Source organism: Nerophis ophidion, linkage group LG13 (assembly GCF_033978795.1).
Source record: "Nerophis ophidion isolate RoL-2023_Sa linkage group LG13, RoL_Noph_v1.0, whole genome shotgun sequence".
NCBI lineage: Eukaryota > Metazoa > Chordata > Actinopteri > Syngnathiformes > Syngnathidae > Nerophis > Nerophis ophidion.
In genome coordinates, this window is record NC_084623.1 from 12,659,418 (window position 1) to 12,684,105 (window position 24,688).

At 35.8% G+C, this 24,688-nt stretch overlaps 1 protein-coding gene across 1 annotated transcript in view; it reads right to left on the reverse strand.

Moving 5' to 3' along the window:
* Positions 1-8,630: 8,630 nt before the first annotated feature.
* Positions 8,631-24,688, reverse strand: part of col18a1a (collagen type XVIII alpha 1 chain a) — a 225,195-nt gene continuing 209,137 nt past the window's right edge. Inside the window, 3 exon segments of the mRNA XM_061918426.1 lie at positions 8,631-11,136; positions 18,499-18,614; positions 22,097-22,294. Coding sequence (XP_061774410.1) covers positions 10,923-11,136; positions 18,499-18,614; positions 22,097-22,294 — 528 coding nt within the window. The 3' untranslated portion in view covers positions 8,631-10,922.

Consider the following 24,688-nt stretch of genomic DNA (forward strand, 5'->3'; position numbering starts at 1 on the left):
TTTTATTAGCGACCAAAAGTTGCGAACATTATCGTCGATGTTCTCTACTAAATCCTTTCAGCAAAAATATGGCAATATCGCGAAATGATCAAGTATGACACATAGAATGGACCTGCTATCCCCGTTTAAATAAGAAAATCTCATTTCAGTAGGCCTTTAATGTTGTATATTTGATGTTTTATGTGTTTTTTACTGCTGCCCTCTTGGCCAGGTCTCCCTTGGTAAAGAGATATTTGATCTCAATGGGATTTTACCTGGTTAAATAAATGATAAATAAATAAAAAAAATTAAAAAATAGTTGGTTATGGTCTTTCCATGCATTTTCTACCACTTGTCCATTTTGGGGTCGTAGTGGGTCGCTTGAGCCTATCTCAGCAGCATTCGGGCGGTAGGCAGAGTACACCCTGGACAAGTCGCCACCTCATCGCAGGGTTTGTTGTGGTTTCAATTCATATCCAACAATTACGTGAACAACTTTTAACTGTCAATATCGGCTGCCGAGTCTCATTTTTTAAAAATGTTTCTGCAGGTGGTGTGCCTCGAGATTTTTTCAATGAAAAAAAAATTGGCTTTTTTGCCGATTTCCGATTTTCTGATATCAACCGATACCGATACCGATATATACAGTCTTGGAATTAACACATTATTATGCCTAATTTTGTTGCGATGTCCCACTAGATGCATTAACCAATGTAACAAGGTTTTCCAAAATAAATCAACTCAAATTATGGAAAAAAAAAAAAAAGCCAACATGGCACTGCCATATCTATTATTGAAGTCGCAAAGCGCATTATTTTTTTTAACATGCCACATAACAGCAACTTGGAATTTGGGACATGCTCTCCCTGAGAGAGAATGAGGAGGTTGAGATGGGGAGGGAAGGGGGGAGGGGGCGGGGTTATGTAGGGAGTTAGTGCTGCAAGGGGTTCTGGGTATTTGTTCTGTTGTGTTTATTATCTGTTACGGTGCGGATGTGCTGCCAAAATGTGTTTGTCATTCTTGTTTGGTGTGGGTTCACTGTGTGGCGCGTATTTGTAACAGTGTTAAAGTTGTTTATACGGCCACCCTCAGTGTGACCTGTATGTCTGTTGACCAAGTATGCTTTGCATTCACTCGTGTGTGTGAAAAAACATAGATATTGTGTGACTGGGCCGGCACGCAAAGGCAGTTCTTTTATTGGTTCTCTGTATTAGACACTCAATCTGAGCAGTTTTAGGGGAACAGGCAAATAATGTTCTGGCTATACTGAGAGATGAATAGAAACAAAAGCCAACATTCGGGGATTTTGGTGTGCTCCCTTGTTGTAATTAACTCCCCGGATTGTTGTTGTGTCATTGCTGCAGCACCAGCGTTTGTCTGCACTTGCTTATTAGTTAGCCCCCACTAAATATAGCTCTCCCCTGTAAAGCCAGCTGTGCAACCCGGCCGCTCTAACCTCACACGGTTAAAGAAGACACAAAATAATGTGCCCTTTGAATGCGCGCTGTAAAAAATATAACAAAATCTGGAAAATGGCATCGGTAAAAGACAAGCTTTTTAAATCCAGTGGAAACCATGAGACTATTATTGTATGCGTGTGTCACAGGGTGGAAGGGGATTGTATTGTTTTTATGCATGTTATATATTTTGTTGGTCTTATGGTTTTATTGATTTGTTTTTCTTCAACTGTGCTGCTGTACTAACCCACCAGTGCCTCCATGGAAATGCCCGCCTCTACCTCGAAGAACTGCTCACCCCCAGAATCCTCCGCACGACACCTCCGCTCCGGACAGGCTAACCTCCTCCAACCTCCGAGTACAAAGCTACGAACAATGGGAGACTGCTTTCTGCTCCGCCGCTCCCAGTCTGTGGAAGCTCTCCCTGACCACCTGAGGGCACACAGACTGTGAATGCTTTTAAAAAAGGCTTATAATCCCTTCTTTTTTTAAAAAAAAGCCTTTTTTTTATATATGCATGCTAGTTCTAGCTATTAGGCTGTTGTAGTTTTAATTTTTATTTATTTTTATTATCTTTTTATATTTTTAATACACTGTAGCACTTTGGGGTTGTTTGCTCAATGTAAAGTGCTTTTACAAATAAAATCCATTATTATTATTATTACTGAGTTGTAATCTTACTTCTGCCCTGTAGTCACTGATGGACCTAATTGCCTGCACCTGTCGAGCCCTGTTTGTATTTGAGTAACAGTCTTACCGGCGAATGGGAGCACACACATGGCCAGGGCAGCCAATCGGTGAGGAGGGCCGTCAGGCCTGAAGAAAAGGCGGGCGTCGGCTGTTCCGCGCACCTCTACGTAGCTCGGATCTTTCGGACCTCTGTGACTTCACGTTGCACCCAAGGGGGACGGCAGGAGGAAAGCAATCGACCGTTGACGACGCAGTGACCAACGGACCCGTACGCTGTTGGACAAGTCCTGGGGAGTGTTGCGATGTAGAACACGCTCAGCGGCAGAGCGTACTCGTTTCTGGCCCTCCTTTTCTTGTATATCCAAGACCCCGGCGTCGAGAGAGTCAGCAGCAGCCGCCCAGATTCGAGTGGCGGGCCACACTGAGAAATATTGGTCCTGCGTTCAAAAGACTTCTCCTCGTGCAAATAGACTTTTTAACATCCGGAGTTTTAGTATAGTTTTTAGCCCACTTTCTTTTAGCATTTTCTAATTAAGTGTATATTGCGGCAGCATGGTGTCAGAGGGGTCAGTGCGTCTGCCTCACAATACGAAGGTCCTGGGTTCGATCCTGCGCTTGGGATCTTTCTGTGTGGAGTTTGCATGTTGTTCCCATGACTGCGTGGGTTCCCTCCGGGTACTCCGGCTTCCGGCTTATGTTGATTGGCAACACTAAAAAATTGGCCCTTGGGTGTACCCCGCCTTCCGCCCGATTGTAACTGAGATAGGCTCCAGCGCCCCCCGCACCGTGAAGGGAATTAGCGGTCAAAAATGGATGGATGGAATATACTGACTGGAAAGAGCAAATGCTGGGTTTATTGGGGTCACAAGAGTTAACTGAAGCACAGAAGGTGGAGATTGTTATGGGTGTGCTAGCTGGGGAAGCTAAACGGCAACTCTGTGTGCGGGATCAGGTCCATCCATCCATCCATCTTCTTCCGCTTATCCGAGGTCGGGTCGCGGGGGCAACAGCCTAAGCAGGGAAACCCAGACTTCCCTTTCCCCAGCCACTTCGTCTAGCTCTTCCAGGGGGATCCCGAGGCGTTCCCAGGCCAGCCGAGAGACATAGTCTTCCCAACGTGTCCTGGGTCTTCCCCGTGGCCTCCTACCGGTTGGACGTGCCCTAAACACCTCCCTAGAGAGGCGTTCGGGTGGCATCCTGACCAGATGCCCGAACCACCTCATCTGGCTCCTCTCGATGTGGAGGAGCAGCGGCTCTACTTTGAGTTCCTCCCGGATGGCAGAGCTTCTCACCCTATCTCTAACGGAGAGCCCCGCCACACGGCGGAGAAAACTAATTTCGGCCGCTTGTACCCGTGATCTTATCCTTTCGGTCATGACCCAAAGCTCATGACCATAGGTGAGGATGGGAACGTAGATCAACCGGTAAATTGAGAGCTTTGCCTTCCGGCTCAGCTCCTTCTTCACCACAACGGATCGATATAACGTCCGCATTACTGAAGACGCCGCACCGATCCGCCTGTCGATCTCACGATGGCACTCCACCCTTTTCCGGGCGAGAACCATGGACTCGGACCTGGAGGTGCTGATTCTCATTCCGGTCGCTTCACACTCGGCTGCAAACCGATCCAGTGAGAGCTGAAGATCTCGGTCAGATTTTCTCAATGGGGATAGAATCCCCATCCCTGTGGTAAGATCTCAGTTTTTTGGTTGTGTCCAGAAACCTGAAGAAACTCTACCCTCCTACATTCTTAGACTGCGAGAGCTACATTGCAGGCTGCGGCAACATGACTCAGATAGTGCCCACTCCGATGCAGCCCTGCGGTACCAACTGCTGCGAGGGCTGCGTTAAGGCTCTTTGGCGCAGGCTTTGAAGAGCTACGCCCGCTGCAACCCAGATGAAACCTTTACCGCAATCAGACAGGAGGCAGTGCTGTTGGACACCGAAACATGGCCACTCACAACCTGAGGTAACATGTGCCTCTGTAACAAATCGACGTGGGCCATCTCTATCGCAAAACATTGGCTGGAAGGAGACCCTGAAGAGAGAAATCATGAAAGACATACAACTACAAATAACAGTACTCACCCAGGAACTGCTGAGGGAGATTAAACCACTCCTCCAACCACCTGCCACTGCACCGCATCCCCCAGTTCAATCAAGAAGAGAACAACCAGGATTGGTTTCACGTACCAACGACTGGGATGAACGAGGTATGCCCATTTTCTGCCTATGCAGGCAAGTAGGATACATAGAAAGGGTTTGTAGGAGGCTGGCTACCTCTCAGGCAGCTTTAAACTAGCCGTCCCTACCACTGAGGAGTTGGTACTACACCGGAGGGAACTAGGGCCACAGAGGCATTTATTGGAAACTGTCCAACAATTGCGGTGCAGATCAAAGGAGTGGAGCTATCTGGGCTATCAGGGTCTCAGGTCACCCTAATGCAAGTGAGACTTTTGAAGCAGCATTTCATCCGGGCTGAATTTGGGATAGCCCCAGGAGTTTTTGAGTTGCGGGCAGCCAATGGCCTTGACATCCCGTACAAAAGCTATGGTCTGTTGGACCTGGTAGTCGAAGACATCAAGCTACCAGGACGAGGTATCGTGATTGTGAAGGATGAGCACTGCACACAGCCACTCATCATTGGAATTAATGTTGTAACTGCATGTTGGAACACTCTATTTAAGTGTCCCGAGGAGTCTGCGTTCTCCCCACAGAAACTACAGAACCAGCGAGTTTGGAGGGACGCTTTTGCCACATGCCAACACATTGAGGCTACTACGGAGGATCGCCTGCTCGGATATGTGGAACCGGCTGGCCAACACATTATCAAAGTCCCCCCAAGAAACAAGGTGCTGGTGTGGGGACGGACCCGGATGGGCCCACAAGGAACCGGTCTACTGTGGCCTGATGGAAGCCCTGCCGGGTACCAACGTGGGAATAGCCAGGATGCTAGCAGTGGTAAGAAACGTCAGAGTCACCGTGAGAGTTTGTAAGCCACATCCATATTGTGTAACACTAGGTCGGTACCAGAAGCTTGGCGGGTTGTACCACGTGGATGAAGCTGATGTGCACGGACCTCAGGATCTGAACCTATCAATGAAGGATTGTGTTGATGACGTGGCATTTGTGGATGTGACTGCTGTCCAGGAGGCACAGGAGCTGCCAAAAGAGGTGAGCGATCTGACTGACGGATCTGATCTGTCCGACAAGTAGCAGGAAGAGCTACGCAACCTGTTGCTGAAGTGGGAAAGAGTGTTTGCCCAAGACGATGAGGACTTCGGACATAGAGACTTGGTCTAGGATCGTTGCACATTAAACCTCTCCCTATGCTTGCTGTATCTATTTCGCATTTTTCGGCACTTTTTTTTTTAATATGCATTTCGCCTGCCGTCTCTGCATTCTGGGGTTTTAGGATCGACGCGACTGTGAGACGCTCCAAGATTTTCTACACTGGAACATAGCAGAAATGTTAAAAAAAAACAAAATACATTTTGATTTTTGATTTCGTGTTCATAATTTGAATTAAAGTAAATGGCAGATATCATTTTAAAAAATCCATAAATAAAGTTGATATACTGTGAATGAGAAAAACATTCATTTGAAGCTATGATGGTGTTTATTTTCTGTTTAACGCTGCGGTGACACTGAGCCCTCAACTCAATTAAAGTCGCCAGGCTGGTCGACATGTTTGATTGGCAGATTTGAATAGTATCTCGGCGAGAAGTGTCCAGCATTTAATAATTATTTTTGAGGAACTCGGAGCTTATTGTATAGTGTAGGGATAAGACTGTCTCTCTTTGCCTTTAGCTACGCTTAATGTGAAGATGGCCCTTATTTAAAAGTAGCGCCTGGAGGAGTTATCACTGATTTGAGGACGTCGTCTTAAAAATAAATCCTTGTTTCCAATTTTGCACTGTAGATACAACTGAGGAGGACTTGATTGAAAGAGTTGCAGAGCAGAAAAGGGAGTTAAATCTGAACAAAGTGAGTTTAAAATCTGAGAAAAGTAAGTTAAAAATCTGAGAAAAGTGAGTTAAATCTGAGAAAATGTTGTTAAAAATCTGAGAAAAGGGATTTAAATCTGAGAAAAGTGAGTTAAAAATCCGAGAAAAAGGATTTAAATCTGAGAAAAGTGAGTTAAAAATCTGAGAAAAGTGAGTTAAATCTGAGAACATTTTGTTAAAAATCTGAGAAAAGTGAGTTAAAAATCTGAGAAAAGGGATTTAAATCTGAGAAAAGTGAGTTAAAAAGCTGAGAAAAGTGAGTTAAAAATCTGAGAAAAGTAAGTTAAATCTGAGAAATATATCTGCTACAAGACATTCATCAACTCATACATCACCACAAAAACCACAGCAGATGAATATTTCTCAATTAATTAATGTTTTCATTATTTAAATAAATGTTTTCTATTGTAGTTGGTTAGGGTTAAAAGTGAAGTGAAATATGTTTATATAGCGCTTTTCTCTACTTACTCAAAACGCTTTTACATAGTGAAACCCAATATCTAAGTTAAGTTAAAGTAAATTTAACAAAGACTAAATTTAGAATTATTTGGACTCTAAATCCTAAAAAAAACCCAAAGGAATTTAAGTGCGCCTAATAGTCCGGAAAATCCGGTATTATATAAACTCAAAATTTATTTATAATATAATTGTGATGAAAATTGGCCAAATGTGAGAAAAATTAGTTAAATCTGAGAAAAGTGAGTTACATGTGAGAAAAGTGAGTTAAATCTGACAAAAGTAAGTTAAAACTGAGAAAAATAAGTTAAAAATCTGAGAAAAGTTAGTTTAAAATCTGAGAAAAGTAAATTCAATCTGAGAAAAGTGAGTTAAATCTGAGAAAAGTGAGTTAAAAATTTGAGAAAAGTGAGTTAAATCTGATAAATCAGTTAAATCTGAGAAAAGTGAGTTAAATCTGAGAAAAGTGAGTTAACAATTTGAAAAAAGTGAGTTAAATCTGATAAGTGAGTTAAATCTGAGAAAAGTGAGTTAAAAATCTGAAAAAAGTGAGTAAACATCTGAGAAAACTGAGTTAAATCTGAGAAAAGGGAGTTAAAAATCTGAGAAAAGTGAGTTAAATCTGATAAAGGTGAGTTAAATCTGAGAAAAGTGATTTCATAATCTGTGAAAAGTGAGTTAAATCTAAGAAAAGTGAGTAAAAATCTGAGAAAATTTAGTTAAATCTGAGAAAAGTGTTTAAATCTGAGAAAAGTGAGTTAAAACTCTGAGAAAAGTGAGTTAAAAATCTGAGAAAAATGAGTTAAATCTGAGAAAAGTGATTTAAAAATCTGAAAAAGTGAGTTAAAAATCTGAGAAACGTGAGTTAAATCTGAGAAAAGTGATTTAAAAATCTAAGGAACATGAGTTAAATCTGAGAAAAGTGATTTAAAAATCTGAGAAAAGTGAGTTAAATATGATAAAAGTGAAATAAAAATCTGATAAAAGTGAAATAAAAATCTGAGAAGTCAGTTCAAAATCTGAAAAAATTAGTTGAATCTGAGAAAAGTGATTTAAGTATCTGAGAAAAGTGAGTTAAAAATCTGATAAAAGTGAGTTAAATCTGAGAAAAGTGAGTTAAAAATCTGAGAAAAGTGAGTTAAAAATCTGAGAAAAATGAGTTAAATCTGAGAAAAGTTATTTAAAAATCTGAGAAAAGTGAGTTAAATGTGACTAAAGTGAGTTAAATCTGAGAAAAGTGAGTTAAATCTGAGAAAAATGAGTTCAAAATCTGAGAAAAGTGAGTTCAAAATCTGAGAATAGTGAGTTAAATCTGAAAAAAGTGAGTTAAAAATCTTTGGCATGATTTGGCCAGGGTTTTGAACTCACCACCTACTCACCACTAGGCCACTGAGTAGGCTAAGTAGCATTTAAACCAGTGTGGGCGGCACTGGGAACAGGTGGGAAAAGTGCCTTGCCCATGGACACAAAAGCAGTGATTCGGATGGCGGATGCGGGGGATCGAACCTGGAACCCTCAAGTTGCTGGCACGGCCACTCTGCCAACCGAGCTATACCGACCCTAATCCCATTCCCTAACCCTTCATGAGTACTTAATAATGACTAATTAAGAGCCTTGTTAAAAGCAACTAATTAATGTTCCCCATACCAAAGTAGTAATTGAAACAAAGCAAACCCGCGTCATATTCACAAATCTCGCAAATTAGGCCACCTCTGAATAATTCAAATTAATCTTTCTAATCAAATGTGATCACGGGAACTCCTACTAACTTTAAAGTGGGAGATTTAAGAGGATTTGCCAATGACTAGTGACCTAATTCAGTTCTCCTTCTAATATCCACTTTACTTTAAGACTCGCAGTCGTCGCGCGGACGTCAATCCAGATATAAGCGGGCCGGCCGAGCGGCGCTCACGCGCACTCGAACGGTTCTCTGGTAGTCGTCACGAAACCGGCGTGTCGTGATGAATTCCAGCGCCGCAAAGTCTGGAGAATTAGAAATAAAATAATTGACATTGACCGGCTTGCAAGCACACTTCATCACTTTGAGGCGGGTTGAAACCATTTTTATTCAGTGCCTTGGAGGATCAGTACAGCTCAGTGTGTCGTTAAAAATGGAACATAAGATGGACACTGTCGTTAATTGCTGACGGACAACACCTGGGTAGGAAAATGTGATTATGTTTTTTAAAAACTCCACACAGATTAGCATCAAGCACACGGTTAGGTACATCATCATTTTAGTGGTGGTTGGTCCTCTGGGTAGCATTAATGCCCTACAAGGCAGCATATTAGCGGATTTTTCGGACAATAAGCGGCCACTTTTTGTTCTAACCATTTATGCCAGGGGTCCCCAAACTTGTTGACTTGGGGCCCGCATATATATATATATATATATATACACACATACATACATACGGCAACACTTTAGTATGGGTAACACATATTCACCATTAATTAATTATTTGCTCATTAACATGCAAATTAGTAACATACTGGCTCTTAATTAGTCATTAAGTACTTAGTAATGTCTTATTCTGCATGGCCTTATCAAGCTACTAACTAAAGGCCTTCCCTCAAAAGGAATAATAAAGTATTTGTGATTCTGAATAACCTCAGAATTATTGCTTATTAGTACCCCTAACCCTTATATGTTCCCTTAGTGTCCAAATAATTCTAAATTAGGTCGTTGTTAATTTAATAAGGAACTAATTCATGGTGAATATGTTCCCTATACTAAAGTGTTACCATATATAAATACATACAGACACACACACACACATATGGTATATGTATATATACATATACAGTATGTATATTTTGTAACAAAAAAAATAAAAAAACATATATATATATATATATATATATATATATATATATATATATTTTTTTTAACAAAAATTTTTGTTACGGATCAAAAGAGGACCCAGATCCGTAGTTTGGGGACCACTGCTTTACACCCTTAACATTAATGAATTTAAGTTAATTTAAACTTGACGTTTTGTCGTCAAGTTTTCAAAACTGAAATAGACCCTGAAAAGGTGTCTTATTGTTTCTGCTACGGAACCATCTTTTGGTCCGAGTTCGCTCACCACAGGTGCTGCGGGTTCCTGCTCTATGCCTTGAACTGGAAGTATAAACGCGCCGGACAGGATTCCACACTCATCACTCCCAAGCAACGTTTGTAAGACTTTTTTAATGTAACTAAAACAATTCATAATTACTAAAACATGTCCCATGTGTGACGTCTGCTATGGTGATGTAATCAAGCTAGCGTTGTTAGCATTAGCGGATGTGCTAACGTGTTTACAAGTGTCCGTGTTAGTACTATTAACTTACAATGGCATTCTTTTTGTATTGTTTCACTTTCACAAATTCCTCGGTAAATTCACCAAGACGTCACCGTGGAGTTATTGAGTCTATTTAGCTGATATATATATCTATATATATATATATATATATATATATATATATATATAGATATATATATGACTACTTCATCTCTACAGAACTGTTTCATGAGGGGTTCCCTCAATTGTGTATATATATATATATATATATATTTGCGGCTTATGGTCCGGTGCAGTATATGTATGTTAAAACTTTATTTATTTATTTTTAATTTGGTGGGTGTGGCTTAAATAATGGTGCACTCTATAACCCGGAAAGTACAGTAATAGTGCTAATATAAAAAGGAAGTGGTTCATTATAAATGCAGGCTTGGTCCTAGAAATAAAACACCGTTGAAAAGAACGTTGTCAATATGAGGATATTTGGGCACGCTGTATTTTCATCAGATTTGTTTGTCTTGCATATCTTCATTAAAAAATAAATATATCTTTTTTCCATCTCCTTTAGAATTTTAAAATAATCTTCGCCGTACCCTATAGTCACCCACAAGTAAAATAAAATTGGAACAAATGTGGAGATTGAAAGGAAAAAAAAAACAGGATGGATATAACACTTTTAAAAAGGTAAAAATGAATAGCACATAAAAAAAAAAAAACACGCAAAAATGACCCAAAAAAACCAAGTAATATACATAAAAAAAAAAAAAGAATATATTTTGTGAACACAATTACTGTATTTGTTGCGCTTGTTCAAGCCTTGGAAGAAAATATGTGCCAAAGCCCCCCTGGAGACAAAAGAAGCCCTCTGTCCAACATCTTTTTGGCGTGAAGAAGCATGCGGTGCAAACCCCCCCCCCCTGCCAGGCCAAAAAGCCACCGGGCAAGTTCATTGGACACAAAGAATCGGACATTTATTTTGTATGTTAAAAAAAAAAAAAACTAATTCGCTGCCAAAAAAAAAAAAGATAGAACAAGTGATTGCATCCTTATTGTTTGGAGTGTAACGTGAAGGCGTTTTCGATGCACAGAACGATGTGGGAGCCGGAGCAGCTGCTGGAGTGTTGCTGCAGGAGACGGGCGCTCTGGAGGGACGACGCCAGGCCCGTGACGGCGTGCTCGCCTGCCCGCCATGTTTCGCAATAGTGGTCTGTTTGCCTGTGGCCTTTGTTGCTCGACCCGTGCCAGACCATTTTGTCCGGCCTGATGGGAGGAGAGAAGGTTTTAGTGCTGTGCATCTTTTGGTGAAGACATAAAGGGCCTGATCTACTGAGAGATGCCAAAACCCCCGCGCTAAATAGAGCGTGCAAATTAGTGATGTCCCAAAACTCTGATTTTATTTCTGAGTAAAATTCAGGCTGGTACCGATACTTTGTGCAAATATACCTAATATGTCTGCTGAATTTTTTAATTTTTTTAAATTATAACATACCTCATAGCAAAAATAATACAATACAGAGTTATGTATTTATTTTTAACAGTGAACTGTATTGAAATAGTGGCATGAATATCAATAAAGCCAAGCAGAGGACACAATTATACAAAGTACACAACACTTGTGTTTGTTTTACCATCAAAAAAGGAAATAAGAGAAATTATAAAAATATTTAAATAATTAATTAATGAAAGCTAATAAAAACAAAAAACAACAGCAAAAATGTTTTTTATACCATAATAGAAGGGAAATAAGTGAATTAATAAAATATTTAAATATTTAATTAATAAAAGCTAAAAAAACAGTAGAAATGTTTTTTTTACCATAATAGAAGGAAATAAGTGAAATAATAAAAATATTTAAATTTAAATTAATTAATGAAAGCTAATAAAACAAAAAACAACAGTAACATTTATTTTTTTACCATAATTAAAGGAAATAAATAAAATGATAAAATATATTTAAATAATTAATTAATAAAAGCTAATAAAAAAACAACAGTAAAAAGTGTGTTTTTCTTACCTTAATAGAAGGAAATAAATGAAATATTAAAAATATTTAAATAATTAAATAATGAAAGCTAATAAAAAACAACGGTAGAAATTTATTTTTTTACCATAATAGAAGGAAATAAAATGAATAATAAAAACATTTAAATAATTGATTAATAAAAGCTAATAAAAAACAACAACAGTAGAATTTATTTTTTACCATAATAGAAGGAAATGAATGAAATAATAAAAACATTTATCTGTGTTGGCCCTGCGATGCGGTGGCGACTTGTCCAGGGTGTATCCCGCCTTACGCCCGATTGTAACTGAGATAGGCGCCAGCGCCCCCCGCAACCCCGAAAGGGAATAAGTGGTAGGAAATGGATGGATGGATGGATGGATGGATGGATGGATGGATGGATAATCAATTAATAAAAGTTAATAAAAAAAACAACAGTGAAAAATTTTTTTTGCACCATAATAAAAGGAAATAAGTAAAATAATAAAAAGATTTAGATAATTAGTTAATAAAATCTAATGAAAAAAAAACAACAGTACCATTTTTTTTTACCATAATAGAAGGAAATAAGTGAAATAATAAAAACATTTAAATTTAAATTAATTAATGAAAGCTAATAAAACAAAAAACAACAGTAAAATGTGGTTTTTTTACCATAATAAAATTTGGGTTTTTTACCATAATTAAAGGAAATAAATAAAATGATAAAATATATTTAAATAATTAATTAATAAAAGCTAATAAAAAAACAACAGTAAAAAGCGTGTTTTTCTTACCTTAATAGAAGGAAATAAGTGAAATATTAAAAATATTTAATTGATGAAAGCTAATAAAAAACAACGGTAAAAAATTAGTTTTTACCATAATAGAAAGAAATAAAATGAATAATAAAAACATTTAAATAATTGATTAATAAAAGCTAATAAAAAACAACAACAGTAGAATTTCTTTTTTACCATAATAGAAGGAAATGAATCAAATAATAAAAACATTTATCTGTGTTGGCCCTGCGATGAGATGGCGACTTGTCCAGGGTTTACCCCGCCTTACGCCCGATTGTAGCTGAGATAGGCGCCAGCGCCCCCCGCGACCCCGCAAGGGAATAAGTGGTAGAAAATGGATGGATGGATGGATGGATGGATGGATGGATGGATGGATGGATGGTTAATCAATTAATAAAAGTTAATAAAAAAAACAACAGTAAAAAAAATTTTTTGCACCATAATAAAAGGAAATAAGTAAAATAATAAAAATATTTAGATAATTAGTTGATGAAATCTAATGAAAAAAAAAACAACAGTACCATTTTTTTTTTACCAGAACAGAAGGAAATAAGTGAAATAATAAAAACATTTAAATTTAAATTAATTAATGAAAGCTAATAAAACAAAAAATAACAGTAAAATTTGTTTTTTTTTACCATAATAAAATTTGTTTTTTTTACCATAATTAAAGGAAATAAATAAAATGATAAAATATATTTAAATAATTATTAATAAAAGCTAATAAAAAAACAACAGTAAAAAGTGTGTTTTTCTTACCTTAATAGAAGGAAATAAGTGAAATATTAAAAATATTTAAATAATTAATTGATGAAAGCTAATAAAAAACAACGGTAAAAATTTTGTTTTTTACCATAATAGAAAGAAATACAATGAATAATAAAAACATTTAAATAATTGATTAATAAAAGCTAATAAAAAACAACAACAGTAGAATTTCTTTTTTACCATAATAGAAGGAAATGAATCAAATAATAAAAACATTTATCTGTGTTGGCCCTGCGATGAGGTGGCGACTTGTCCAGGGTGTACCCTGCCTTACGCCCGATTGTAGCTGAGATAGGCGCCAGCGCCCCCCGCAACCCCGAAAGGGAATAAGCGGTAGGAAATGGATGGACGGATGGATGGATAATCAATTAATAAAAGTTAATAAAAAAAACAACAGTAAAAAAAAATTTTTGCACCATAATAAAAGGAAAAGAGTAAAATAATAAAAAGATTTAGATAATTAGTTAATGAAATCTAATGAAAAAAAAACAACAGTACCATTTTTTTGGACCATAATAGAAGGAAATAACTGAAATAATAAAAACATTTAAATTTAAATTAATTAATGAAAGCTAATAAAACAAAAAACAACAGTAAAATTTGTTTTTTTTTACCATAATTAAAGGAAATAAATAAAATGATAAAATATATTTAAATAATTATTTAATAAAAGGTAATAACAAAACAACAGTAAAAAGTGTGTTTTTCTTACCTTAATAGAAGGGAATAAGTGAAATATTAAAAATATTTAAATAATTAATTGATGAACGCTAATAAAAAACAACGGTAAAAATGTATTTTTTTACCATAATAGAAGGAAATAAAATGAATAATAAAAACATTTAAATAATGAATTCATAAAAGCTAATAAAAAACAACAACAGTAGAATTTATTTTTTACCATAATAGAAGGAAATGAATGAAATAATAAAAACATTTATCTGTGTTGGCCCTGCGATGAGGTGGCGACTTGTCCAGGGTGTATCCCGCCTTACGCCCGATTGTAGCTGAGATAGGCGCCAGCGCCCCCCGCGACCCCGAAAGGGAATAAGCGGTAGGAAATGGATGGATGGATGGATGGATAATCAATTAATAAAAGTTAATAAAAATAACAACAGTAAAAAAAATGTTTTGCACCATAATAAAAGGAAATAAGTAAAATAATAAAAATATTTAGATAATTAGTTAATGAAATCTAATGAAAAAAAAAACAACAGTACCATTTTTTTTACCATAATAGAAGTAAATAAGTGAAATAATAACAACATTTAAATTTAAATTAATTAATGTAAGCTAATAAAACAAAAAACAACAGTAAAATTTGGGTTTTTTACCATAATAAAATTTGTTTTTTTTACCATAATTAAAGGAAATAAATAAAATGATAAAATATATTTAAATAATTAATTAATACAAGCTAATAAAAAAACAACAGTAAAAAGTGTGTTTTTCTTACCTTAATAGAAGGAAATAAGTGAAATATTAAAAATATTTAAATAATTAATTGATGAAAGCTAATAAAAAACAACGGTAAAAATTTTGTTTTTTACCATAATAGAAGGAAATAAAATGAATAAAAAAAACATTTAAATGAATAAAAAAAACATTTAAATAATTGATTAATAAAAGCTAATAAAAAACAACAACAGTAGAATTTCTTTTTTACCATAATAGAAGTAAATGAATCAAATAATAAAAACATTTATCTGTGTTGGCCCTGCGATGAGGTGGCGACTTGTCCAGGGTGTACCCTGCCTTACGCCCGATTGTAGCTGAGATAGGCGCCAGCGCCCCCTGCGACCCCGAAAGGGAGTAAGCGGTAGGAAATGGATGGATGGATGGATGGATAATCAATTAATAAAAGTTAATAAAAAAAAACAACAGTAAAAAATAATTTTTGCACCATAATAAAAGGAAATAAGTAAAATAATAAAAACATTTCGATAATTAGTTAATGAAATCTAATGGAAAAAAAAAACCAACAGTACCATTTTTTTTTACCATAATAGAAGTAAATAAGTAAAATAATAAAAATATTTAGATAATTATTTAATGAAAGCTATTTTAAAAAACAACAGTACTTTTTTTTTACCATAATAGAAGGAAATAAGTGAAATAATAAACATATGTAATTAATTAATTAATAGAAGCTAATAAAAAAACAAGAGTTTTTTTTTACCATAATAGAAGGAAATGAGTGAAATAATAAAAATATTCAAATAATTAATTAATACAAGCTAATAAAAAACAACTGTACATTTTTTTATCATTATAGAAGGAAATAAGTAAAATAATAAAAATATTTAAATAATTAATTAATGAAAGCTAATAAAACACAACAGTAAACATTGTTTTACCATAATAGAAGGAAATAAGTAAAATAATAAAAATATTTATACAATTATTTAATGAAAGCTAATAAAAAAACAACAGTAAAAATTTAGTTTTTTTTTACCATAATAGAAGGAAATAAGTGAAATAACAAAAATATTTAAATAATTAATTAATTAAAGATGATAAAAAACAACAGTACAATTTTTATTTTTTTACCATAAAAGAAGGAAATAAGTCAAATAATAAAAATATTTAGATAATTAATTAATGAAAGCTAATAAAACACAACAGTAAATAAGTAAAATAATAGAAGGAAATAAGTAAAATAATAAAAATATTTATACAATTATTTAATGAAAGCTAATAAAAAAAACAACAGTAAAAATTTAGGTTTTTTTACCATAATAGAAGGAAATAAGTGAAATAACACAAATATTTTAATAATTAATTAATTAAAGATGATAAAAAACAACAGTACAATTTTTATTTTTTTACCATAAAAGAAGGAAATAAGTCAAATAATAAAAATATTTAGATAATTAATTAATGAAAGCTAATACAACACAACAGTAAACATTGTTTTACCATAATAGAAGGAAATAAGTCAAATAATAAAAATATCTAGATAATTGATTAATGAAAGCTAATAAAACACAACAGTAAACATTGTTTTACCATAATAGAAGGAAATAAGTAAAATAATAAAAATATTTATACAATTATTTAATGAAAGCTAATAAAAAAAACAACAGTAAAAATATAGATTTTTTTTACCATAATTGAAGGAAATAAGTGAAATAATAAAAATATTTTAATAATTAATTAATTAAAGATGATAAAAAACAACAGTACAATTTTTATTTTTTACCATAGAAGAAGGAAATAAGTCAAATAATAAAAATATTTAGATAATTAATTAATGAAAGCTAATAAAACACAACAGTAAACATTGTTTTACCATAATAGAAGGAAATAAGTCAAATAATAAAAATATCTAGATAATTGATTAATGAAAGCTAATAAAACACAACAGTAAACATTGTTTTACCATAATAGAAGGAAATAAGTAAAATAATAAAAATATTTATACAATTATTTAATGAAAGCTAATAAAAAAAACAACACTAAAAATATAGATTTTTTTTATCATAATTGAAGGAAATAAGTGAAATAATAAAAATATTTAAATAATTAATTAATAAAGGTAATAAAAAAAACAACGGCAAAAATGTTGTTTTTTACCATAATAGAAGGAAATAAGTGAAATAATAAAAAACATTTAAATAATTGATTAATAAAAGCTAATAAAAACAACAACAACATTAAAAATGTAAAATAATAAAAAAAAAAACAACAATAATTTGGAATGTATGTAACGGACCTGAAAGTAGTTTATTAGATTACGTGTCACCAGTTAAAAGTAATGCTCGACTATTTACTACATTATTATATTACACCGTTATTACAGACACTGATAATAATGCATGAAAATGTAAGTTGTGAGAATCTTTTTCATAGAGGACATCTATTAATAAAGCATCTTCTTCATGGGGAAAAAAACCGAAAACCATAACAAATCACTTGAATTTGTTTCGATAAAATGATTTTACTGAATATGTTTGCTATTTTTATTTCTAACAGTCAAAATATATCGACACTCACGGACGGAGGATTCACTTTCCAAACGTGCTATTTAAAGGAAAAAATTCATAAATAAAATAATTAACTAAATAAAAATGTGAGTCTTGATAAATCATCATCATCATTTATTTGTATTCCTTTCATGAAAATGTATATATATATATATATATATATATATATATATATATATATATATATATATATATATATATATAAAAGTCACGTACAGTTGACACTTTAAATGTTTTTTTGTTTCTTATACATTTCCATGATCGGAATGGAGCAGATGGAAGAAAAATATCGTAATATTTATCTGCCCCCTTTTTAAAACCAATTATCTTAGACGACTTTATAAGTGAAGTGAATTATATTTATATAGCTCTTTTTCTCTTGTGAATATATATCACTGTTCCCTCCATCAACACCCGAACTCCAACATACTTTTTAATTTCCGTTGAAGCATTTTCACAATGACACGTCCAATAAAAAAAAAAAAATCAGTGTGATATAATCCCAGTTGTCTCTTTTTGGAACTCTTTTTAAATTCAAAGATATCCTTGCAACTTTTTAAGTCTTTCTTTAGAGAATTCCACGCTTTCACACCAGCAACAGACAAGTACATTTGTATCAAATTTGTTCGCACTCTTGGATGTTTAAAATCATACGGCCTTCTGTGGTTCTCATCTTCAGACATGAATACAAATAACTTTTCTAAATCCTTGGGAATAACTTCATTCCTAGCTTTGAACGACACTAATAGAGGATGCAGTGTCATTTAGTTTTAATAATCCTGCCCTAATGAAGACTGGACTTATATCACACTGTAAAAATGATACAAATTACTCTTTTCTATAAAAGAAATAAAGGCATTATGTTGCTGTGACATGTCTTTCTCCATATTTCTGCACAATATTTGAAATAATAAATCACATTGTGAGTGCTAAATTCTTATATTTGCATCTCCTTCTCCCGGTATTGTCGGCGTTCTTGTCATCGACATATTTTTTTTGCATACGTTTGCACACGTTTTAATACCTTCAGTAGATCAGGCCCAATGTGTAGGCTGATTAATAACCAAGTGAACAAGTGACTCACCATGCACTGTCCCTGAGAATATCTCTGCCATCAAACGAGTAAATTGGCACGTTCTCCCTCATTTTGCTCCCGTTGTCACCAAAGATCGATTCCCAGCTGTCAAACAACACTTGATCCTGCATGGAGAGGGGAGAAAAAAGTCTGTTTGTCATTCCTACGGACATGATTACCACTAGAGATGTCCGGTAATGGCTTTTTTGCCGATATCCCATATTCTGATATTGTCCAACTCTTAATTACCGATTCCGATAAACACAGTCGTGGAATTAACACATTATTATGCCTTATTTTGTTGTGATGCCCCGCTGGATGCATTAAACAATGTAACAAGGTTTTCCATAATAAATCAACTCAAGGTGTATATTGTAGCGTCCCTAGAGAGTTAGTGCTGCAAGGGGTTCCGGGTATTTTTTCTGTTGTTTTTATGTTGTGTTACGGTGTGGATGTTCTCCCGAACTGTGTTTGTCATTCTTGTTTGGTGTGGGTTCACAGCGTGGCGCATATTTGTAACAGTGTTAAAGTATGTTTATACTTCCACCCTCAGTGTGACCTGTATGGCTGTTGACTAAGTATGCATTACATTCACTTGTGTGCCGGTTTATTGGCGCTCTGTACTTCTCCCTACGTCCGTGTATCACTCAGCACAGCGGCGTTTTAAAAAGTCATAAATTATACTTTTTGAAACCGATACCGATAATTTCCGATATGGCATTTTAAAGCATTTATCGGACGATAATATCGGCAGTCTGACATTATCGGACATCTCTAATTACCACAATAAATAAGTAATCCAGATTTTAAAGCTTTATTTGAGGTTTAGCGTGGCTATTTGATCATGTCGACAAAGCACTGCTCCGAAAAGTGCAAAAATTCAACACTTTCCTCATGTGTAAAACCGAATGTTAAATGTATTTAATAACTGTGAAAGGCCTATTTAATAATTTAGACCAGTAATATATACACTTTATTCACCAAGTTCTACTTCAGAAAACAATGGGCTCTTCAAAAGACTCCGGCTTATTAGTGATTCCTAGAGCCCAAAAAAAGTCTGCAGGCTATAGAGCGTTTTCCGTTCGGGCTCCAGTACTCTGGAATGCCCTCGAGATGCTACCTCAGTAGAAGCATTTAAGTCTCACCTTAAAACTCATCTGTATACTCTAGCCTTTAAATAGACCTCCTTTTTAGACCAGTTGATCTGCCGCTTCTTTTCTTTTTTCTCCTATGTCCCCCCCTCCCTTTTGGAGGGGGCCCGTTCAGATGACCATGGATGAAGTACTGGCTGTCCACAGTCGAGACCCAGGATGGACCGCTCGTCGGAACCCAGGATGGACCGCTCGCCTGTGTATCGGTTGGGGACATCTCTACGCTGCTGATCCGCCTCCGCTTGAGATGGTTTCCTGTGGACGGGACTCTCGCTGCTGTCTTGGATCCGCTTGAACTGAACTCTCGCGGCTGTGTTGGAGCCACTATGGATTGAACTTTCACAGTATCATGTTAGACCCGCTCGACATCCATTGCTTTCGGTCCCCTAGAGGGGGGCGGGGGGTTGCCCACATCTGAGGTCCTCTCCAAGGTTTCTCATAGTCAGCATTTTCACTGGCGTCCCACTGGATGTGAATTCTCCCTGCCCACTGGGTGTGAGTTTTCCTTGCCCTTTTGTGGGTTCTTCCGAGGATGTTGTAGTCGTAATGATTTGTGCAGTCCTTTGAGACATTTGTGATTTGGGGCTATATAAATAAACATTGATTGATTGATTGATTGATTCAAGTACCATTATAATGTGAAGTGAATCATATTTATATAGCGCTTTTCTCTACTGACTCAAAGTGCTTTTACATAGTGAAACCATAAAGATAAATTTAAACCAGTGTGAGTGGCACTAGGAGCAGGCGGGTGAAGTGCCTTGCCAAGGGATCGAACCTGAAACCCTGAAGTTGCGAACACGGCCGCTCTACCAATTGAGCCACGCCGTCCCGATGCCCAACATCAAAATACAGTAGCGTTGGAGACCCAAGTATTTATTAAAACAAGGTAGAGGTTTTATCAAAATTTTGGGCCACTGTAACATTACACACAGTTTGAACAGTAACACTGTGTTTAAGTATAGGAACATAAAACACTGTACTTTAATCGGGTGATTCTTTAGCCCACACGCGACAGTTTGAGAATTAAAAAATAGGCACTTTTAGGGTTTTTCGTAAGTGCGTCCATTATTCGTCTTTTGCTGGGGTCGTCGAAACGTAACGTAACTACAGTACGTCACATGCATCTTTTACAGTACGGCTGTATTAATTGGTTCCTTGACAGAGCTCTTAACTCAAAAGACTTGTGTAACAAATCAACATTTCCCATTGAAATTATTTGGAATCGATTTAATTGGTGCTTGGTACAGAAGGATTTCAACACAGAAAATATTTTATGAATATTATATAAAAACAGTACAATACAATGTATTAGTAACAGCTAAAGTAGCTTTATGAAGTAATGTGATAATAATGTACAGGTGATCTGTTATGTGGCCCGCAAAAGCCTGCAAATAAATATGTGTCCATAAAGTATTTTATCTTTACTAACTAAATGTATTAAATCAGATTAGATTAGATTTCTTTATTTGTACCCACAGTTTAAATTTGGCTCGCATTAATAGACATTCATACAAAACAGTATAATAAATAAAAATAATAAATATTAAATTTTATTTAATAATGTAACAAATATTATATTATCATACATGACATGTTTTCCCCTAAAATAAAAATAAATAATATAGAATACAAATATCTGCTTGACTTAATAATGAATATGTAATAATAATGTTATTAATGTTATTAACCTCTTAAAGCCCAAACTGTTTGTTTTCATGCTTTTTTTTTATTTCTCTTTGCTACTTGGGCTTATTGGACCCTAATTAGAATAAAAACTAACAACATCATCTTTTGATATGATGTACTTAGTCCATAAGTACACAAACGTGTACTTCATGTTTCATGACTGGCTTTTAATGCCTCACAATCAAACATTTTTATGTTAAACATATTTTAACATAAAAGTGTTTGATTATGAGGCATTAAAAGCCACAAAATGCAACAAGTCCATCAGACCCACAAACGCTGGCTGAGTAACAACAATATAAACAGTACACAAATTAACCTACAGTGGGATTGTTTTTGTATTGTTACAACTTCACAAATTCTTCAACAAATTAACCGAAACGTCACAGTGGAGTTATTGAGTCTGTTTAGCTGAGTCGAGTTCATGACTTCTGTTTTGTTTGATCAGCCGTTTTACTACCGTGTTACAGGAAACAAGTATGTAAATAAACATTTACAAAATCTTACATACTTATTTTACAACGTATATTTATTTGTGGTTTTTAGTCTGGATTGGGCTAATATATGGGTGCGGTTTATATAGTCCGGAATTTATGATCATTTCTTCTGACCTTGTTGTGTAATTCAGACTTGTAATTTTCAGTGCAGATCCTGATAAAAGGCACATTTGTTTGGAAAGTCATGTATTAATTTTGACTCCATTCTGAGAAAATGCTGCTATATGTATGCTTTTTTACTTATAAATTAGAAAAACATAGGGCGCTCACCTTGAGGTTGACAATGGGGAAGGTCTCTCTGTCCGACCTGCGGACGATGGTGTAAAGGTCCTGAAGCTTAGAGGACAGGAAGGCTCTAAAAGTCCCCTTTAGGCCCACGGCGCGGGCCTGCTGGAAGCACAGGAAGTCCGCCCCACGAATTCCTCGCATGTTACCAGTTTGAGGGGCGTTCAGCGCGATAAGATGGAGCTAATGAGAAAGAAAGAAAGAAAGGTCGAAATCCAAGATGAAATAAAATGTCATAAAATACGCACACTACTATTTGATATTCAACCTGTTCTTTGTGGTTCGGTTTTAGTTTACGATGTGTCTGGTATTTTTAGGTCTTGTCAAAATAAAGCATTTTACAAAGTTCAAGCATGTATTTAATATTCTGTCTGTTATAACCCGGTACTGCACATCCTAAGTATGTTCTCCTAAATATACTGTAGACCAGACCTGGGCAAATTAAGGCCCAGGGGCCACAAGCGGCCCATTAAGCTTTCTGCTCCGCTGCTCCCAGTCTGTGGAACGCTCTCCCTGACCACCTGAGGGGACCTCAGACTGTGAATGCTTTTAAAAAAGGCTTAAAAACCCTTCTTTTTAAAAAAGCCTTTTTTTAGAGATATACATGCTGGTTCTAGCTATTGGGCTGTTTCTAGTTGTATATTTTATTTATTTTTATTACCTTTTATTATTATTATTATTATTACTATTTATTTTTTTCACACTGTGGCATTTTGAGGTTGTTTGCTCAACGTAAAGTGCTTTTTATACAAATAAAATCTATTATTATTGTTATTATTAAGTGTTTCAATCTGGCCCGCTAGACATTCCCAAATAATTGTTTTAGATCTTTAAGATGGAATGTGACGTGAAGTGAATTATATTTATATAGCGCTTTTTCTCTAGTTACTCAAAGCGCTTTACATTGTGAAACCCAATATCTAATTTTTACATTTAAACCAGCGTGGGTGGCACTGGGAGCAGGTGTCTTGCCCGAGGACACAACGGCAGTGACTAGGATGGCGGAAGCGGGGATCGAACCTGCAACCCTCAAGTTGCTGGCACGGCCGCTCTACCAACCGAGCTATACCGCCCATGTAGCCGCCAGCGATGTTTTCAAATTACCGTAAGTCTTGAACTATACAAAGTATTTCAATGGTTGGAATCTGCGCTTATGTATAATATACAAGTTACTATGGCAATCTAATTAGTTACTATGGCAATCTAATTAGTTACTATGGTAATCTAATTAGTTACTATGGTAAACTATGTCACAGCAGCTCAGACGAGGCACCTAGCAGTGTGGTCGGGAAGCGTTTCCACAGACACAGACAGAGCTTTTCACAACAAAGTTCTAAAGCTTAGTGATATATCAGATTGTAGGTGGGTTCATTTTGTACCCTTCGCGTTCATATTTCACAGTTTGTTGCATTTTTGTTGCGTTTCATTTGATTGTTAAAAATGTCGATCGAAAGGGGGTATGACATTCATACTTTGTCAATATTCCGTGTTTTATCGTTCAAAGAAAAATGTAAAACTCCAATAGGTTTTTTTATGGCGGTCTGTCTTAACGTTTTTAGCATTCAATCAGACATTATTGTGAAGTTTTGTATTAGACACATTTTTTTCTCTAAATGTGGCCCCCGAGTCAAAATAATTGCCCAGGCCTGCTATAGACAATGGAGGCGTGAGAGAAGTGTACAGTTGTGTGTACAGGCGAGTCTTTATGTTGAGGACGTTAAAGATATCCACTTAATCCACCGAGTAGCTCAGTGGTCTTGTGGTTGTGAGTGTCCGCCCGGAGATAGGTAGGTCGTGAGTTCAAATCCCGGCCGAGTCATACCAAAGACTATAAGGTAATGACACCCATTTACCTGCCTGCTTGGCACTCAGCGTCAAGGATTGCAATTGGGGGTTAAATCACCAAAATGATTCCCAAATGCGGCCACTGTTCCCTTGTTCCGTGTCAAATGCAGAGGGTAATTTCACTAAACCTAGTGTGTGTGCGACTATCAGTGGTAATAATTTAATTTAATCGGAATTCTGATAACAGGGTATCTGCTGCTTGGATTGAGCGTTGCCCTGATATATAGACAAATTCCGAAGACGATGGCTGGTACTGTAGGGCCGTAAGCACTCAGAATGTGGCAATCTCTGAACTAAATCTCAAAATGACTAACATCTTGGAGAAGCTTTCCGCTCTGCAAAGCCAAATTATGATCAATTTCAGGACCAGAAACGGACAATTATGGTAGACAAATCTCTCAGAACGCCTCTACTCGCCCTAGCCTAAACATCCTAATCTCTACTTCGGTCCCATGACCAAGACCGCTGATGCAGAGCCCCGCCCCCAGTTAGGCAGGGAGATGATCTGAAATCCCTTCCCTAGCTTTCCTCACAGACATTTGCTGGTTGTTTGACCTGGTTGGGACTAGATCATGGATGTCTCCACAGCAACTAGCTGTGTTATCGCCAGACAAAGTTACATTCCGGGCCTTTGCCGCTTTTACCCCTCAGTACGGTATGCTGACACCTAAGCTGCGCCACTTTTTGGCTGTGACTAGTTGACTGCACGATACCAAGTCCCGAGTTCGCATG